Here is an 18,828-nt window from a genome sequence, read left to right on the forward strand (position 1 = left end):
GAACACATCTGATATCTCCAAGCGCCCTGCTGGAATGGCAAAATTAGGGGTCAATAGAAGTACAAGTTAGTTTCCCAATGCAAATTTCCTAAATGGGAGCATAATCTTCCATTTTCCCCACAACTGTGAGCAGTTTTCATATCCCAGTAGTGCAACAAAATGAATTAAAACTCAAACAAATGAAAAGAATAGAAAGCATTTCTTTAACCAAAAAATGTATGAAGTAAAATAAAAAAAAAATCATTCAGTAGCATCTAAAACCCTCATACATGCACACCAAACATTCAGAAACATCCCCAAAACCTTTAATAGAATATAACTATTAATAAAAATAGTTACTCCTTCAGGGGCTGGAATGAGACGGCAACAGCACAAAATTAATACAGAGTATTTTGGCACTAAAAAAATAGACTCGCTTAATTGATCGAGTCTGCAACTGTCTGCCATCCACGGTGTGAGAAACAAAACTAAACGGGTGTCGTGAGAAGGAGATAATAGCAATATACTGGTATCACAACAAAAGAGGAATAATTTTAAAATAAATCAACAGCACATTTAGACAAATATACTGCATAGTACAAAGCCCCTCTGCTGTGTCCCCCAAAAGCAGAGGGCCGTAATGACAGTGTACAGAAACCAGACGCAGCTCCTGGGCAGCATGGACAGCTTCTCCTTTAGCTCCTTCTCCGGAGTCTACATTCCCATTATCTCTGGGTCCAGTAAAGGCGTTGTTTACTGTCTATCTGACGCAGATCAGAGAGGTTATTCGTGTTCACTGTTGTTGGTGCCCTTCTCCCACTCTATACTCTCCTCGCTGTGGCTGGGTGATGGAGGGCCAGCCGGGCGCACTCGAATGCCCTGGAAGCGCCGGCACTCTGGGCAGATGCGAATGTGACTGCACCCTCGTGCCACCAGGGCGGCCTCCTGCACCAGTCTGTGGGAGAGGGGTTCGGGCAGGCCGGTGCCCGTGCACAGCTTGCCATTGCTGAGGCTCGCTGCTGCTGCCCGCGCCCGTCGCTCGTCCAGGGGCAGAGGCTGCGGTCGCAACACACTGGCTCCGCGTCTGCGCCGTAACTGCAGGCTGTCCTGACACAGCACGATGCCCTGCAGCTCTCGTAGCATCTCCTCGCACATGGACAGCTGTGAGGAACAGACACGGTGACAGAGGGAGAGAAAGAGAGAGAAAGAGAGGCCAGGGGGTCTCGCTGACACACTGCTCACAGGGGGTGGAAGGCAGCACAGCCAGAGCATTGATCAAAAATAACACTGGGCTATACAGGGGTGGTAGCTGTTTATCTGACTGATGCACAGCAGAGAAATCAGAGAACATGTCCTGAAGCGCTTGGTGATCTCGGTGTGTGCTCATTACATTCTCAACAAGTTCACTTCTTTAAATGTATTCTGTTAGATTCGCATTACAAAAAAATTGAAATAAACAAATAAATAAAAACTGATAGTGGAGCTGCTGTGTTTCGGTCATTCTTTGTATGCAGTGCCTTTTGCTTTGAAAAACTGGGCTCAAATTGCTACCAAGAGGATTTTCAATGAGTTTTGATGATTGTTTACATAATAAAATAGTCAAATTATTTGAACGCATATATATTTTGAATCACCCTGCGAACAGAGTTGCCGCATTTTCCCATGTCCTCTGTTGCTATTTGTCATCTTAATGGAATTCTGTCATAGATGGAATAATATCGCACAGTATTACAAAAATAAAGTTTTGATTAAGGACTGTTAAATACATAATCTTTGCTTTGAATCGTTCATTTCTCTTGATTGTTGTTTAAAAGTAGTATTTTTCTTCTGTCCTCAGTAGTTTCCCCAACCTTAATTTCATGTGTTGACATCAAATTTGAAGGGAAATATTATGCATATCCCCTCAAACTAAACCACTTATTCTACAGTTACAAAATATTTCATCAGTCCCCAGCACTATATAATTGAGGATTTAACCTTTGAATTTATGCCCTGTTAAGTGCCAGTAAGATGAGGTCACAAAAAAGGCACAATTGTCTATTGTTAATAGTGTAACATTATTTGAAGCACAGCTGTCACGGAAGTCCCTTTCAAACCAAGCAGCTTTCTGTTGGTAAACAATCTGTAGGACCAACTTGAACCTGGTGCAAAATCTGCATGAGGAAATCTTTCACCCTCATGCAAAATTTCTGATTGCGTGGATTCTTGTTGAGATCACTGGATTCTGATAAAATTCTGATACGCTGATAAAATCCAGAAATGAGTAGCTGAAGATCAACCAGTGCAATTTTCTGAACATTAGACCTTAGTCAGGTTAGACACCATATTCAATGAAAATGAGGCTGCAGGGGATAGACTTGCAGTCTTTACAATGCCACGCACTGTATAAAGGTCCCAGTTCACATTTTACAAATGAAATGGTCAGAAATTAAATATGGTGCTACCTTGAGTAAGGTCTATCTCAAATAAACTGCTTAATTTTTTTTTTTTTATCTGATCAATCCATTTTTGTCAACATGTCATGAGGTTGAAAAGGCACTGCAAACAAACAATGATGTGATTCTAGGAGCTGTAATGTGGCCATCTTGGTGTTAGACCAATGTGATATATGCATAAAGATATGTACACCAGTTATACAGAACAAAAGTTGTTACCTATTGGATGACAAGCCATGCCAGTGCAGTTTATGGTGCTGAGTATATACTTACATGCAGGAATGCATCTCACACACACATAAACAAACACAGACACACTATTAGCATTACCTAATAATAACACGAAAAGCTACATTTCCCTTAGGCATAATGCAAATATTCAGTCTACTCATCAAAAAAAAAGTTAAACTGCACTGAACTAGTCATTTTGACTTGACATTGAGACATACAATACAAACACAATCACACAAACACCCATATTCCCGACCAGTCTTCAAATGGCATTTAGTCCATTATCACTTCGCACACACACATAGGCATATTTACCGACAATGCTCTATGAATATGGGCAAACACACTTAGTCATGAATACATTATAAACAAACAGCATGCATTTGCACCCTTAAAAAATGTCACGTCTTAGGGTTCTACTGAAACATGCTGAAGTGTTCATTTAGTAAGAAAAATCACAGTGTTTCATTTGAAACAATGCAGTCACACAACTATCAATATGCTTGAGGAAGGAAAAAAAAAGACAAAACATAAGGAACTTCATTCCATTCAAATGTTAAAAAGCATAAAATCTAAAATCTAGGTGTCTGGCACCTTTAACGTGTGATAGCCTGTGTAGATCAGTTTTAGGTATATTCTTTGGTGTGCTGGTTGTGAGGTTCGGGATGGGGTGTGGGGAGTTCAGTGAAGGAGGTGCGAGGGCGGGGAGAAGGACAGAAAGCAGAGGCAGGTAAAATATCCCTCTCTCACCTCTGTTCCTGGCGTATGACGTAGCATCCATACAAACTCCAGCACCGCCATGAAGATGGCCACCAGAAGACCACACACAAGCACCACGAAGATCCCACCGATGTTCTCCATGCCCAGACCTATGCAAAAACACATAACATGATAAAAGTTTCATAAAAGATTCTGTTTGGACCTGCAGTTGAGTGACAGGTGGTTCACCTTTTGCTCGATGATCCTCCTCTTTCGGACACTTGCCGCCATCCCACCATTTCCTCTTCAGGATTTCTAGGCGGTTTTCCTCCTGTAACTTGAGTATGGCCAGGTCAAACTCATCTCTGTAGACCGTGCCTGAAACAAAATATTCATCTTAGAGATGTGAGAAGCCAGAGCTGGATGTATATTTTCTGGAAGCATATATTATGTATAGTCCTGTATACTCCTATCATGGCGTTCGTTTCGCTTAAACTAAACCTAGCTATTAATCATGTTGATTAAAACATCTGTTGGACATAGCTTGGTACAAATCAATTCAGTGCAAATTATATTCAGTCAATGGATTCATTTAACTTCAGTTATCTGATTAAAGCCTGGTGTGCACTGTACAATTTTGGCTATAATTTTGGCATCTGAGACATAAAAGGTTTCTATCATTATGGGACGAGACTGGCAGTCTTGGATAGCTTACTGTAATATTGTCACTGATTAAGACGAAGTTCTGACAGTGTCCGAAATTTTAGGTCACAGTTGAGAAATGTGAATGCTACTGCGTCCAATAAATAACCAATAAGAACAAAGCAACTGATGACGTACATGTCTGCAAGAGTATTGTATATAACAGTGGTTTATATGGCATGCAGCATAAAACAAATACAATTAAATTATTTATAATTCAAAATATTTAAACTACTTCAGGATTTTTAAAAGTACAGCAAGGATGCATTAAATTGATCAGAAATGACAGTAAATACATTTAGAATGTTACAATATATTTCCTATTAATATTTAATTATTAATATAATATTGATATATAAATAATAAATTAATTAATTTAAAGGGATATTTCACCCAAAAAATGAAAATTCTCCTGAAAATAAATCCAAATGTATTTGTCTGCAAGAAGAAAATCATATACACCTGGTATGGCTTGAGGGTGAGTAGATCTAGGGAGAATTTAAATTTTTGGGTGAACTATCCCCTTAAATATTATAAGAGTCGTTTTATGTTATTACTATTACTACATCAGGTTTGCTTTGAATAAAAAAGAAGTTAAATGGCCTTTTTTGCCTACACACACTGCAGACATTTTCTTTTCTTTCAGGTAAAACAAACATTAGTGCGAGGATGTGTACCAGTAAACATTTTAATGAGCATGTCAGATTGTGACACGATTGATCTACCAGTCAACACTGTCAATTGTGACCAAAGTTGTTTATCATTCAGTAGCACAAATGGCAGTTGACGTTGCACAATCTGCCTTGGCTTCAACCCAAGATCTCACTGAGATCACATCATACAATCCTACTAGCAACTGCCACAAAAAATTTTTTCCATAATGTGTGAGATTCCCTGCTACATTTCTATGCAGATCTTTTTGCACTCTGGTTGCATTTCAATCAATAAAAGTCCTGCTAACTCCACATGAACCTCTATTCATTGTTTTCTCTCTAATTCTTTCTCACCCAGAGGCATGCCAATGCCATAGCCCTTGGTGTCCAGCAGGCCTCCGATCTGGGTGAGGTTGCAGTTGCGCTGGCGGTAGTACTCGTTCATGGTGCTCTCCAGCAGGTAGGCATAATTAGAGTTGAGCACTCTGGCGATGCCCTCCTCAGTACTCTTCACGAACACGCTGGGCTGCTTGGAGTACATGAAGTTCCACATGCGCTGGTATGTCTGGTAGCGAGAGTTCTAACCCGAAAACAGGAGATATTAGAATTGTTACATCTGCTCCTCAATTTTCGTCTGGTGTCTTGACAGCCAATCACTACAGCTGTGAGGAGGAGAGACTGAATTTGTTAACCAAGGACTTGGCTGTTGATAAGCTGACAGTTTGACATGTTGATGTGACAACTGAATATGTGAAACAGTCTGTGCTTGCTGAGGGGCGGGTCGAGAAACATCCCTTCGACGCATCAAAGGGTTTGAATTAGTCTGGGCGGCCCTCTGGAGAGGGCAAGATATCGAATGGCACTGATATTTAGACAGCAAACAGATAAATCCCTGAGTAGGGAAGAGTGCTAGCGACATGGTCAATAAACCTGCCGACAGGCCATTGATTTGTGGGTGGAGTTCCCTTGCATTTTGTCCTTGGAGATCTCACCTGGAAGAAGGTCATGGTGGATCCACCTTGCATGGTGCCATATTCGATGGCCGTTTGGTCAGCCAAATCGTCCACGGACTCGATGGGCACCTCCATCCTCTGAACAGTGAGAAAGGCTGCCAAGTTGGCTGTGTAGGAAGAGATGATGATCAAGGTGAAGGCCCACCTGGAATGACAAACCTGTTTTAGACACAAGGAACGCAAAGCTCTGACCCAACATCAATAGAGCTCGGCGCTACTGTGAGCTCCGCATCGGAATTAGAAGTTGAAAGGCACCTCTGAATACTGTACGTCCATTCAGAATACTCAAAAATAGCTCGCTTTTATTCTCCACTGACCTTGGTGAGCTGCAGTCGACGAGGCCTCGAAAAATGACAGTACAATAACACAGCAGAAAAACAGAGGCCAATTGAGAGTAGCATTTTATCTGTGGTTTCCAGCAACAGACAATGAGATCAGGGTATAGCAGAATGTTATACTCTGCTGAAAAGAATAGCTTGGACTGGCTGGGTAATGTTGGTTTGGGTGCTGGTCGAGCTGGTAAACCAGTTTAGGCAGGCAAAATCTAACTGGTTTTCAGTGAGGTCTTGCTGGTTAAGCTAGTTGACCCAAAATTAAAGACCTAAATCCAAATTGAATGCATAAGAAGGGAAAGACTTCTCGAAGGTCTTGAAGACAAGACCTACGGCCAACATTTCTGAGGCTTACATACAAAATTTATAAGAAAATATATATAAATTCCCTGACATTCTGTACATTCCTAATAAATCGCATCCTGGAGACCATCATCTGAACAAAACATATGTTTGTGACCATCAATGCAGGTCTTTTTACAATGGAGACAATATTTAGCCTGCACTCTTACCATACTCCACTGACGCAGCGTGTGGACAGGGCTCTGGGGGCGATAGTGGAGCCTTGCTGCATGAAACCTCCCACAGGAAACCAGAAACTGTTGCCCAGAGAATACTGGTTAATGAGCAGGCTACAGCGCCCCTTCAGGCAGGGGTGAGGGTTGTACCATTCATAAGGTGTTAGCCTGTATGCCAAGAATGAGAAAAAAAGAAAGGATAAAAAGTAGTAAACATAAATGAGCCAGGAACAATTTTAACAGTTGGCAAAGCATGAAGTCACCAGTGCTCCCTGTTGGCCACATAACCTGGTTTTTGTTCCCTGAAGGGGCTGTGCAAGCTTTAGCCGTGACTGACAGGACACTAATAAAAATGCACTGCACTGCAGGATGCTGCTGAGTTACTCTTCAAGGTGTGCGACAACCTCGCATTACAGCTCTGTTGAAATACCGAACACAAGCAATGCAGAAAATAAAACACAGGTCGCATTTCAATAACAGATGTGTAAAAATATACACATTATAGAGAGGCAAGCAAAGAAAAACATATACAAAAGCTCCGACTATGAATTTATATAAAAATGTCTTGAGAGGTAATAAAGGTAACACACAACACCCCCGTTGTCCTGCAGAATGCTGGAAAATCAGCAGGCTACCGTGAAAGAGTATAAAACATGACATTTCTTTTTTTGATCCAATGCAAAGCCGGAATAAAAAGTGAGTTTAAAATGAAATGTCTACAGATACACCTATACTGATCCTAGAACAGCATTCTGACAAAACCAAGGATTCAGGGATAGGTTTAAGGTCTGGACTGTTTCGCAGGACCAACAAAGAATGTTGATTGTGCAATAGCAACTCTCTTATGACCTAACAGTCCTAACCTCCATACATCCCCCTAAAATCAGAGCACAAAGATACAATAGGAACATTCCAGAATTCCAATCAACAAATATTTGCCCTCCAGCTTTAGCTTTCAGATGCATAATTTATGGGAAGAGATTATTAAAAGAAATCACGCAAAAATATTTACTAACTGTTTACTATCTGGTCAAATTACTGGTATTTGTGCCATTATTTAACATAAAGCATGTCTTTCACGCGCCACAAAAGTGCTTTTTTGGGATTGCGCTCTCATGCTAATCTGCCCTGTTTAGTAAATTTGTCCCATAATGTCTAGTTGACTGTTAAAGCAACGGTTCAATCAATCAATCAATCAATCAATCAAATCAAATTTTGTTTTAATTTTCACACCATTTGAAATCTGTGAAAATCAGTCAAATAAAATTTTGTGTATTACAAATTTCAGTCTGTTTTTAGAAATATGTATGACTTCAGAAGACCTGGACTATAATGGAAGATTCAAGATGTACAACTCTTATTTTACTTTCATCAGTCAAAGTTGTTTAAAATGTTCTTTCAAAAAGTCACACAGGTTTGGAGTGACAAGATGATAAGTACAGTACATCATGAGAGACTTCCATTTTTTAGCTGAACTTCCCCTTTCAAGATAATGTCAGTACTAATAAGATCCAGTGGGTGTCAGTATGGAGCTGAATATTTACCTTGCCACCAAAAAGAGCACGCAGCTGACTGCCAGGTATGCCAGCAACATGAAAAGCCAAACCCCAGGAGAGAACGGATCCAAAAAGGAGAAATATCCCGGTCTTCTTCCCTACAAAAACACACAGGCAACATCAAGTCAATGAAACTAGCATCACAAAGATCCTAATACGCCTATATCATTCAATTCCAGTCAGTAAACATACAGGTTAAAGACATTTAAAAGCTTTTACAGTTGATTGGCTTGATCTAAACAAAGTGCTTGATTTTCTGTCTCCTAACCATTTTGGCACACTCTGAAAAATCTAATTCTCCAAATCCAATCGGATTTCCAACTCAGGAGTCGATTCTGTACACAGTCAAATCAAATTATCTCTCCTGGAGGTGCTTTGACAATCAGTGGTCAGCAGGAACTTAACAGTCTCTTATCAGCGAGAAACTAAAGTGTAAAAGCACCATCTACATGCCACAGGTGTCTTACAGATGGCTCTAAATAGTCCCAGCGATGGATACACTCGCAAACAAATCATTTGGGCAGTTTTTTTTATCCCAGAGACTACAAAAACTAAGTTTACTATAGTGCGGAAATTAGTAATTATTCCACTATCTATCCCGCACTAGGCTGGAAATTCATTATGTGTCTGCAATCATCTCCATATTAGTGTAATTGAATGGCATTTCATGTTGAACCGGACACTAAAAGCTGTAATTGTAGCAATAAATAGAATCAAACCTGTCTATGGTAGATACGCATGAAACTGATGGGCTCTCAATAGAACAATAGCCAGTTCAGGTGTGGGTTTATTCTTAGGCAGGATGCTTTACACTTTTTTATGGACGCTACCATCAAGGGATGAGAAAATTGGGCCAGACTGAGCTTCGTGTATGTACTGTATGCATCCTGAGATTTGAGGAGATAACTGTTTTGTGACTTACAGCGAGAGGGACTTGTGGATGGAGCCCACAGGGGGGTACGTTAACTGTGGTGTTGGGTTTCGGAAATCTGCTTCCAGCTGAAACAACGTGCCTTTTTTTCTAAAAAAAATTTTAAGGTAAAAAAAAAAAAAAAAAAAAAAAAAAAAAAAGCACTGTGCAAATGTCCAACCAGCTTGAAAACAAGCGAGAAAATGCTCTACAATTGCACAACTGTTTCCGAGGTGAGCTTCACAGGTTATAAACGCGGTTTAACAGCCTTTTGAACATGTAACACCCTCAAGAGCGTATCTTCCCTTGATCATTTAACAAATGAGCACAGATAGATCCTCCTCCAGTTTGAGTGAACAGCAGTGCAGTAGGGCAGTTCTTGCTCGACTCTAGCATGTCCCCATAGGCTCTGATGTGTCTCTGTGGTGTTATGTAATTTCTCGTTTCTGGCTTAGTGGATTTGAGGTAAGAAGTAAAGTTTCTCCCAGGGATATACTTAAAATTTAGAGTTTGAGAAGTGCTGCTGCTTCGGCTGTCAAAATAATGCCATGTGCTATAACAGAAGCAGAAGCAGCAGTAGAAGCCTGCAGTCATACCAGACTCTCACACCAGGGTTCCCTGTGTCTGGTTAACCAGGTCCTCATTAACATTTGCACTACATTAAATTACAGAGGACACTGCAGAGCTGTCAGTACATGTTTGGTCTTACCATGTTTATCCTAAAAATAGTTATTGTACTTATTACAGCTTCAGTGTTTCTTGTGACATTATTCAGCACACTTATATTCAGAGTTATTTATGGGAATTTATGGGAAGAGTTGTTGCTAAGTTTTCAGTTTATTAAAACCATTAATCATGCCTTTTGGCATTAAAATGATTGATCTCGAGATCTCGAGAATTTGCAGATTTCTCTTTTCCATAATTTAGGGCATTCACTTCTTAAATAATGAATAAAACCACTGCTGGCTTTTGGAGTTGTGTTTCACTCATCAGTGATGTTTCATTGTGTTAAGCTTTAATAATAATTACATTTTACTATTCAGTGACTGCAAATTGATTTTACTTTTTGTTTAACATTTCATACGGGAAACAATGTAAAACAAAATATGATGTAAGAAAACACACTATTTAAGATTCTGAACTTCAAGATAAAATTGTTTAGTTTGAGGTCAGTGATTATTTTTGTTCAGCAAAGATGCACTGTATTTATCAGATTGACAGTAAAGACTATAACAAACATTTGTATTATAAATAAATGCTGTTCTTTTGAAAGGTAGATTAATCAAAGCATTCTGAAAAAAATATAAATATATAATAATAATAATATATATATATAGGATTTCAGGATTCTTTGATTAATGATATATATACAGTGGTGGACGAAGTACACATATCAAGTACTTGAGTAAAAGTACAGATACATATAATAAAATATTACTCGAGTAAAAGTAAAAGTACTCCTTTTTCAATTTTACTCAAGTGAAAGTACAAAAGTACTCGATTTTTTTATGTACTTAAGTAAAAAAGTACTGAAATTTTATATATAAGCTACTTAATTAAATTTTATATTCACACATATTTTTAATAATCCTACTGCTCAAAATACCTGGGATTTTTTCCAAAATAACCACTATATGGAGTCAAGATATATTTGTGTTGTTGATATGGACTACGCTGATGAGAGTGATGTTAACTGTGAAAGCTTACACTGTGATGTACATGAGAGAAAACAGAGATGACCATCTGATTTTCACCAGTAAGAACAAAGTATTTTAAAGTTTGTTGTTTTACAGAACATCACAGTTAGGACTATATATGACATGATAATAAGGCCTGAAGTTAGGAAGAACATTTTAAAGGAAAATATAATTATATTTTCATATTTTCTCGTGCAGAAAGTCATATCAGGAAATTCCTAATATGGGCAAAAGCGTCCAGCTATCGCTGTATGAAAGCAGTTTTTACACAGAAAAAAAAAGGCCAGAAACTTTTGGAAACACGAAGACATTAAACGTACGATTGCAACAATATATGGTTTTTCAAGTCATCTTCAGCAGGTGATAAATAAAGTATGAACAATGCAGTGCTAATTGACAAAAACATTTTGTAGTATATAAACAAATCATTATTATTTGTTATTGTCCAGCAGTTATAGATTTCTAAGCCAATTAAAAGTTAGAAATTTGAGAAAAATTTAAGTTGCCTTTTGTATCCACTACCAGTCAACAGTTTTTGAACAGTAAGCTTGTTAATATTTTTTAAAGAAGTCTCTTCTGTTCACCATGTCTGCATTTATTTGACCCAAAGTACAGCAAAACAGAAAAATTGTGAAATATTTTTACTAACCTATTTATATTAACTGTTTTTTATTTGGATATATTTCAAAATGTAATTTGTTGAAATTTCAAAGCTGAATTTTTAGTATCAATACTCCAGTCAGACAATCCTTCAGAAAAAAAAAAAAAAAGGTTTCTTTGATGAATAGAAAGTTCAGAAGAACAGCATTTATTTTGAAATAGAAATCTGGAATAATCTGAAATAGAAAATTATGTCTTTATCATCACTTTTTATCAATTTAAAGTGAAGTGACGTGACATACAGCCAAGTATGGTGACCCATACTCAGAATTCGTGCTCTGTATTTAACCCATCCGAAGAGCACACACACCCAGAGCAGTGAACACACACACACTGTGAGCACACACCCGGAGCAGTGGGCATCATTTATGCTGCGGCGCCCGGGGAGCAGTTGGGGTTCGATGTCTTGCTCAAGAGAACCTTAGTCATGGTGTTGCCGGCCTGAGACTCGAACCCACCAAAGAGTCCTTGCTAAGTAGAAGTGTTCATTTCTATAATTTATTTTCCAAAAAACAAAAATTATATTGACTGTAAGCTTTTGAATGATATAGTGTACAATGTTGCAAAAGCTTTTTATTTCACATAAATGCTAATTTTTGGATCCTTATATTCATCAAAGAATACTGAAAAAAATACACGTTTTAAATATTGATATATAAATATTGATCAGCAAATCAGCATATTAGAATGATTTCTGAAGGATGTGACACTAAAGACTGGAGTAATGATGCTGAAAATACAGCTTTGATCACAGGAATAAATTACAATTTAAAATACATTCAAATAGGGAAAAAAGTTATTTTAAATATAAAAATATTTCACAATATTACTGTTTTTTGCTGTACTTTGGATCAAATAAATGCAGGCTTGGTGAGCAGAAGATACTTCTTTAAAAACATTAAAAATATTACTGTTCAAAAACTGTTGATTGGTAAGATATATAGATTAAAGAAATGTTATATAGCCTACATATATAGCCTATATATATATATATATATATATATATATATATATATATATATATATATATATATATATATATATATATATATATATATATATATATATATAAATTCTGTCCCCCTCACTTCTGAAAAGATGGCTACGCCCCTGGATTTTTTCCTTCTCAAACATTGTCTGTGGTGTAAAAACACCCCTGGCCAAACAGGGTGCATCTCTTCCCACTTTGATAATTACTGTAGTTACCATGTTCTGAACATCACATCCTTTCTTTTCTCCCAAGATGTAATCTATATATATATATATATATATATATATATATATATATATATATATATATATATATATATATATATATATATATATATATATAGGTGGTTGAATAAAAATATTTGGACATTATTTATAAAAATTACCTCAACTTAGCACTAGCAAGCTTGTTAGCTAGACAGTTAGCATCAGCTAACAATATTTACTTATTTTCAGTACGGTTATGAATAAACATTCATGTCTGTCTACTCGTCTAGTTAATCCAAACGTTACTGTTGATAAACAATATAAAAACAGACGTCACATAGGGATGGTAGCATTTTAATAAAACTGTTAACATTACGGCAGAGTGGAATTTGAACGTGCATGAGTTATTGTATTTAATCAGTGTAATTTTAATGTTTGTTTTTTTTTATTTATTTTGTTGTTTTTTTCTTCCTAAAATTGATGTGTCTGCATCGTCTGCACTCAGTGGGCTTAAATAGATCCCTCTTTACAGCGGATTTAGTTCCCAAACAACTGACAATTTTGACCTAAATATGATTTTCAGTTACAATAATTGATCCAAAATTTCGACATTAGTAACTTACTTTTAGCAACATCAAAGATCAACAAAGATCTCCCGTTTCTTACTTCTGTAGACTCGCACTAAACGGTTCATTTGAATCAGTGAGTGGTCGACTCCAGAACAGCTGCAATCCATAGACAGTACGCTGCAATCGGATCATTCTAATTCGTAAACGAATCGTTTGGTGCGATTTGCGATCCGATTTAAGTTTATTTTGAAAAGACTCAGTTCGTTCATGATGAATCAAACACCACTTCTGCGTGTCGGAGCACGTGATATATTATAGGGAGTAACGATATGTTTTATGAAATGTAGTGAAGTTAAAAGTACGATTTTATGCTTTGGAATGTAGTGAAGTAAAAGTAAAAGTTACTCAAAATAAAACTACTCCAGTAAAGTACAGATACTTGAAAAATGTACTTAAGTACAGTAACGAAGTAAAGCTGTCCACCACTGTATATATATCATGGTTTCCACAAAAATATTAAGCTGCACAAGTGTTTTTTTAATTTATAATAATAATAATAAAAATGGGAGCACCAAATCAGCATATTAGAATGATTGATTAAGGATCATGTGACACTGAAGACTGGAGTAATGACTGCTGAAATCTCAGCCTTGCCATCACAGTAATAAAAGTAAAAGAATAAATTACATTTTAAAATACATTCAAATACAAAAGTTATTTTAAATTGCATAAACATTTAACAATATTACAGCTTTTACAGTAATTTTCATATAATAAATTCAGCCTTGGTAAGCATAAGATAACTTTTGGCAAAACAAGTTCCCAAAGACCGCAAACTTTTGAACACTAGTGTATATTTGTAGATCAATTTCTAGACCTTAACCATATTATGACAAGATGCTAATGCTTCCAATGAAGCACAAAATGCTCAATCATTTTCAAATCATGCTGGAGAACTTGATCATCAGTCCATGTCAGCTCAAGTACATGGTGACATTAAAGCCAAAACCACATACTAAGCAAAATAAATATCTAAGAAACAATGACATAAAAATAGTATGGAAGCTTGTTTCTGCGCTCACCTAAAGGATTATTAGGAACACCTGTTCAATTTCTCATTAATGCAATTATCTAATCAACCAATCACATGGCAGTTGCTTCAATACATTTAGGGGTCCTGGTCAAGACAATCTCCTGAACTCCAACTGAATGTCAGAATGGGAAAGAAAGGTGATTTAAGCAATTTTGAGCATGGTATGGTTGTTGGTGCCAGACGGGCCGGTCTGAGTATTTCACAATCTGCTCAGTTACTGGGATTTTCACACACAACCATTTCTTTACAAAGAATGGTGTGAAAAGGGAAAAACATCCAGTATGCGGCAGTCCTGTGGGCGAAAATGCCTTGTTGATGCTAGAGGTCAGAGGAGAATGGGCCGACTGATTCAAGCTGATAGAAGAGCAACTTTGACTGAAATAACCACTTGTTACAACCGAGGTATGCAGCAAAGCATTTGTGAAGCCACAACACGCACAACCTTGAGGCTGATGGGCTACAACAGCAGAAGACCCCACCGGGTACCACTCATCTCCACTACAAATAGGAAAAAGAGGCTACAATTTGCACGAGCTCACCAAAATTGGACAGTTGAAGACTGGAAAAATGTTGCCTGGTCTGATGAGTCTTGATTTCTGTTGAGACATTCAGAATGTAGTCAGAATTTGGCATAAACAGAATGAGAACATGGATCCATCGTGCCTTGTTACCACTGTGCAGGCTGCTGGTGGTGGTGTAATGGTGTGGGGGATGTTTTCTTGGCACACTTTAGTCCCTTTAGTGCCAATTGGGCATCGTTTAAATGCCACGGCCAACCTGAGCATTGTTTCTGACCATGTCCATCCCTTTATGACCACCATGTACCCATCCTCTGATGGCTACTTCCAGCAGGATAATGCACCATGTCACAAAGCTCGAATCATTTCAAATTGGTTTCTTGAACATGACAATGAGTTCACTGTACTAAAATGGCCCCCAAAGTCACCAGAACCCAATACAGCATCTTTGGGATGTGGTGGAACGGGAGCTTCGTGCCCTGGATGTGCATCCCACAAATCTCCATCAACTGCAAGATGCTATCCTATCAATATGGGCCAACATTTCTAAAGAATGCTTTCAGCACCTTGTTGAATCAATGCCACGTAGAATTAAGGCAGTTCTGAAGGCGAAAGGGGGTAAAACACAGTATTAGTATGGTGTTCCTAATAATCTTTTAGGTGAGCGTAAAGTCACAATAAGAGAAATAAAATTGCAACTGTGAGATATAAAATTAAATTGTGAGATATGTAAAGCCAGATTGTGAGATATAACATCACAACTGTGAAATATAAAGTCAAATTGTGAAAAATAAAGTCACATTGTCAGATGTAAAGTTGCAACTGTAAGTGAGATATAATTTGCGACTGATATGTGTAATGTAAAGCTACATTATAAAATATGAAGTTACAATTATGATAAATAAAATTGCAAACTGGCCGATAAAAGTATCTTTTTTACTCTAAGATTGAAATTGGTTTCCATAAAATGCATTTAATAAAAATACATAAAGTGTTATGCATGGGGTCTTTCTCTTCTCTCCCACATACTCAAATGTGTTTGTTGTATCATTGGTCATAAACCTGTTTCTAGTCTCCTCTGTGATTTGCAGTTCAGACTGATCTGTTGTGAAGACTCTGCTATACAGTGATATACTGTCAGAGCATGTTTACCAGCCACTGTCAGATCGACTTTGGTTGAAAAATCTGAAAACTTAATGTTCCATTGAATTCCACTGAAAGGTGCTCTACATGGTAACATTCACAATATATCTTCTTCTGTCACTATAAACATCCAGATTAAAAAATTTGTCCTTCTGTGACAGATTGTAAACACACAGAGGTGAGGTGCATTATTTCTAATCTGAAGTACGTCATGAAACCAAGCGCACTGCTGTGAGACACACTCAGTCATGATGAGTCAAGAGGGCTCAATGCCGTAGAGGCACAGAGTTCCCTTTTGCAACCTGAAAGTGTGTGGTCAGTGGGAACATGGTCTTGTCACAGCTGGAATGCTTCAGAGGAAAAAAAGAACCCTGACTTCATGTTCTGAGTGGCAGCTGCTCTTTTTCTTTCTCCGTACACTCTAAACACTCTCATAACACACAATAACACTCTCATAGCACACAAACTCCGTCACTGCTCCTTTGAGGCTGTACATGATCTTGCCAATACTACCTGTAGGACCTAATTAGTTATTTCACCCTCAACCACACCTAGTTGTGTGCCGCACAAGATGAAGAAAGACTAATTTTCATCCATTCTTGTGTTCATTCAAACTCTCCAGACTACATTCAACAAACAAAGATGGCACGTTCTATACGTTCACATCTACCAGTGCGTCCGACTATACGCTGCAATGGAAATACCACTGTACTCACAAACATGTTATTAAAACAGGGCCGAAGGCCACAATTTATTCCATTTGCCATTTTTATTGATCAAGCGAAGGATTTCATTTAAAGTTTGAAATAAGTTATGGGGGTCCTTGTAAAAAATCAAAGCCTGCTGGATGAATACCAAGTGGATTAAACCTTAACAAGTGAACACACAATAATCCAAATATCCTGATTATCATGGCTGCGGGGTATAGATGAGTGAGAAGATATTATTTTGAGCAGGAGGAACGGAACTAAAGGCAGACCCCCATCTTTAGCCCACTCAACCCAGCTTAGTCAGATAATATCATACATGTCTCATTTAAGATAATTTGCTATTGTTTAGCACTTGAATTTAACAAAAAAATATGTTTTTACACACACACACACACACACACACACACACACACACACACACACACACACACACGCATATATATTGCATTTATTTGTTAATTAATTTGTTAATCATATAATACAACAACAACAACAAAATGTATGCATTGTAAATTTATATAAAATGTCCCTTCTGATTAATTTTAAATTAATATTAGAAACACACGCATTCTAATTGTAGAAAATAAATAAAACTTATATTAGATTTGTTAAATAAATACAATTATATTTACATAAAATTTGAATTTGAATAATTCTAAATTAATAACAGGAAAAACATATATTAAATAAATGAAATAAAATGACGAATCACCCCTATTTAAAATAATACAACTTTGTTGCTTTGCAGCCTGAAATGTATTTACTCAGTGCAGCTTATACCATCCAAATGAAAGATATAATACCAACATGTCAGAAAAAAATAAACAAACAGATTCACTGAGGTGTAAACCTTAAATCTCAGTGTAAACATCAGCAACACCAGCACAAGTTAATTTATATGTAGTGACATCACAACTCATCTACTTTTAGCCACTCCAGCCTTATTCTGGGTCAGAGAAGGGCAGAAAGGGCCATGGAGAGACCAACAGAGAGAGAGAGAGAGAGAGAGAGAGAGAGAGAGAGAGAGAGAGAGCTCAAGGCCTTCTAACCTGAGAACAGCTCTACACTGCACAACAGCCTTTTATCCTCTTTACCTGTGTGAACTCAATGAATACTCCTCTTATGTCCTCTGTCACTACTGTTCTCTCTGTCTGACAGTCTCTGAGTCACTCGCGGTGTCTATGTCTGCCTCTGTGCCTTTCTCAATCAACTTTCTCTTCTTGTTCTTACTTATACTTACTCTAAGCCACTTCTCTCTCTCTAAGGTTGTTGTAGCCTAGCATCTAAAGGCGAAGTGTGTAATGTCAGCAATGTTTTGAAAGCCCAATAGTGTTTACAGATTCAAGGAAAAATCTATCCATGAATGAATTATTTATTGCTGGAAAAGAATGCATTTTAACACTGAAAATAAGTCACACTTCACCAAGCTCTGATATTATTGCGAGACACAATGTAATTTACCCCAACAGGAGTTCAACATCCTTTGTTGGTTCTGGAACAACTTTTCTTATTTAGCATCTATTGCCTTCAGCCGGTAGTATTGAAATGGTTCATGGAAAAAATCTGAATTATTTGACTTGTCTCCTGAAGCTTGATACACAAGTTTGAACTGCAGTTCATCTTGTGTCTAAAAACCACCTTGTTGCATCTGAAAATCTAATTAAGTGCTGAAAAAGTTCTTGTTATGAAGACCTTGCTAATTGACATTAGCATGAAAAAAGCACTGAGACAAAAACATTTTAGCACATGAGAAACTTCTATGTGAATACAAAAAAGAAGAAAACAAAAAACAAAACATTGATTAATAGTAATTGTTAAGAATGCTGCAATACTAAAGTTCTGCTGATAGGTTGATAATTAATTTTATTATATGGCCAGTGGATTATATTAAAATTCGACACTATTCGATCCAAATAAATTAAAATGAAAACAGAAAAATATGACAATAATGCTACAAGTGAATTTAAGCATCCCAATTATAATGTAAAATGTGAAAAAATATATTCATTCCGAGATTTGCTAGTGGTTACATTTACCGTGTTATAAAATTATTGTAATGTAATAATGTAATGTGAAGTTAAAAATAATGGAAAGGGCATGCACAAATAAATATCCAATATCGACTCGACTGCTAATGAAAATAGTAAAAAAAAACAACAACAAAAAAACCAAAAACAAAGATATAACAAGTCATATCATATAAAAAAATGTCT

General features: G+C 37.1%; 1 protein-coding gene across 1 annotated transcript in view; it reads right to left on the minus strand.

Annotated features, from left to right (window-relative positions):
• Window positions 1–444: 444 nt before the first annotated feature.
• The window catches only part of LOC132122760 (glutamate receptor ionotropic, kainate 4-like), a 351,304-nt gene continuing 332,920 nt past the window's right edge, over window positions 445–18,828 (minus strand). The window contains exons 15-21 of the mRNA XM_059533136.1: window positions 8,107–8,216; window positions 6,557–6,730; window positions 5,692–5,857; window positions 5,054–5,279; window positions 3,594–3,722; window positions 3,396–3,514; window positions 445–1,140 (exon numbers count right to left, since the gene is read on the minus strand). Of these exons, the coding sequence (XP_059389119.1) occupies window positions 763–1,140; window positions 3,396–3,514; window positions 3,594–3,722; window positions 5,054–5,279; window positions 5,692–5,857; window positions 6,557–6,730; window positions 8,107–8,216 (1,302 nt within the window). The 3' untranslated portion in view covers window positions 445–762. The remainder of the gene's footprint in view (window positions 1,141–3,395; window positions 3,515–3,593; window positions 3,723–5,053; window positions 5,280–5,691; window positions 5,858–6,556; window positions 6,731–8,106; window positions 8,217–18,828) is intronic.

This window comes from Carassius carassius, chromosome 41, assembly GCF_963082965.1.
Source record: "Carassius carassius chromosome 41, fCarCar2.1, whole genome shotgun sequence".
NCBI lineage: Eukaryota > Metazoa > Chordata > Actinopteri > Cypriniformes > Cyprinidae > Carassius > Carassius carassius.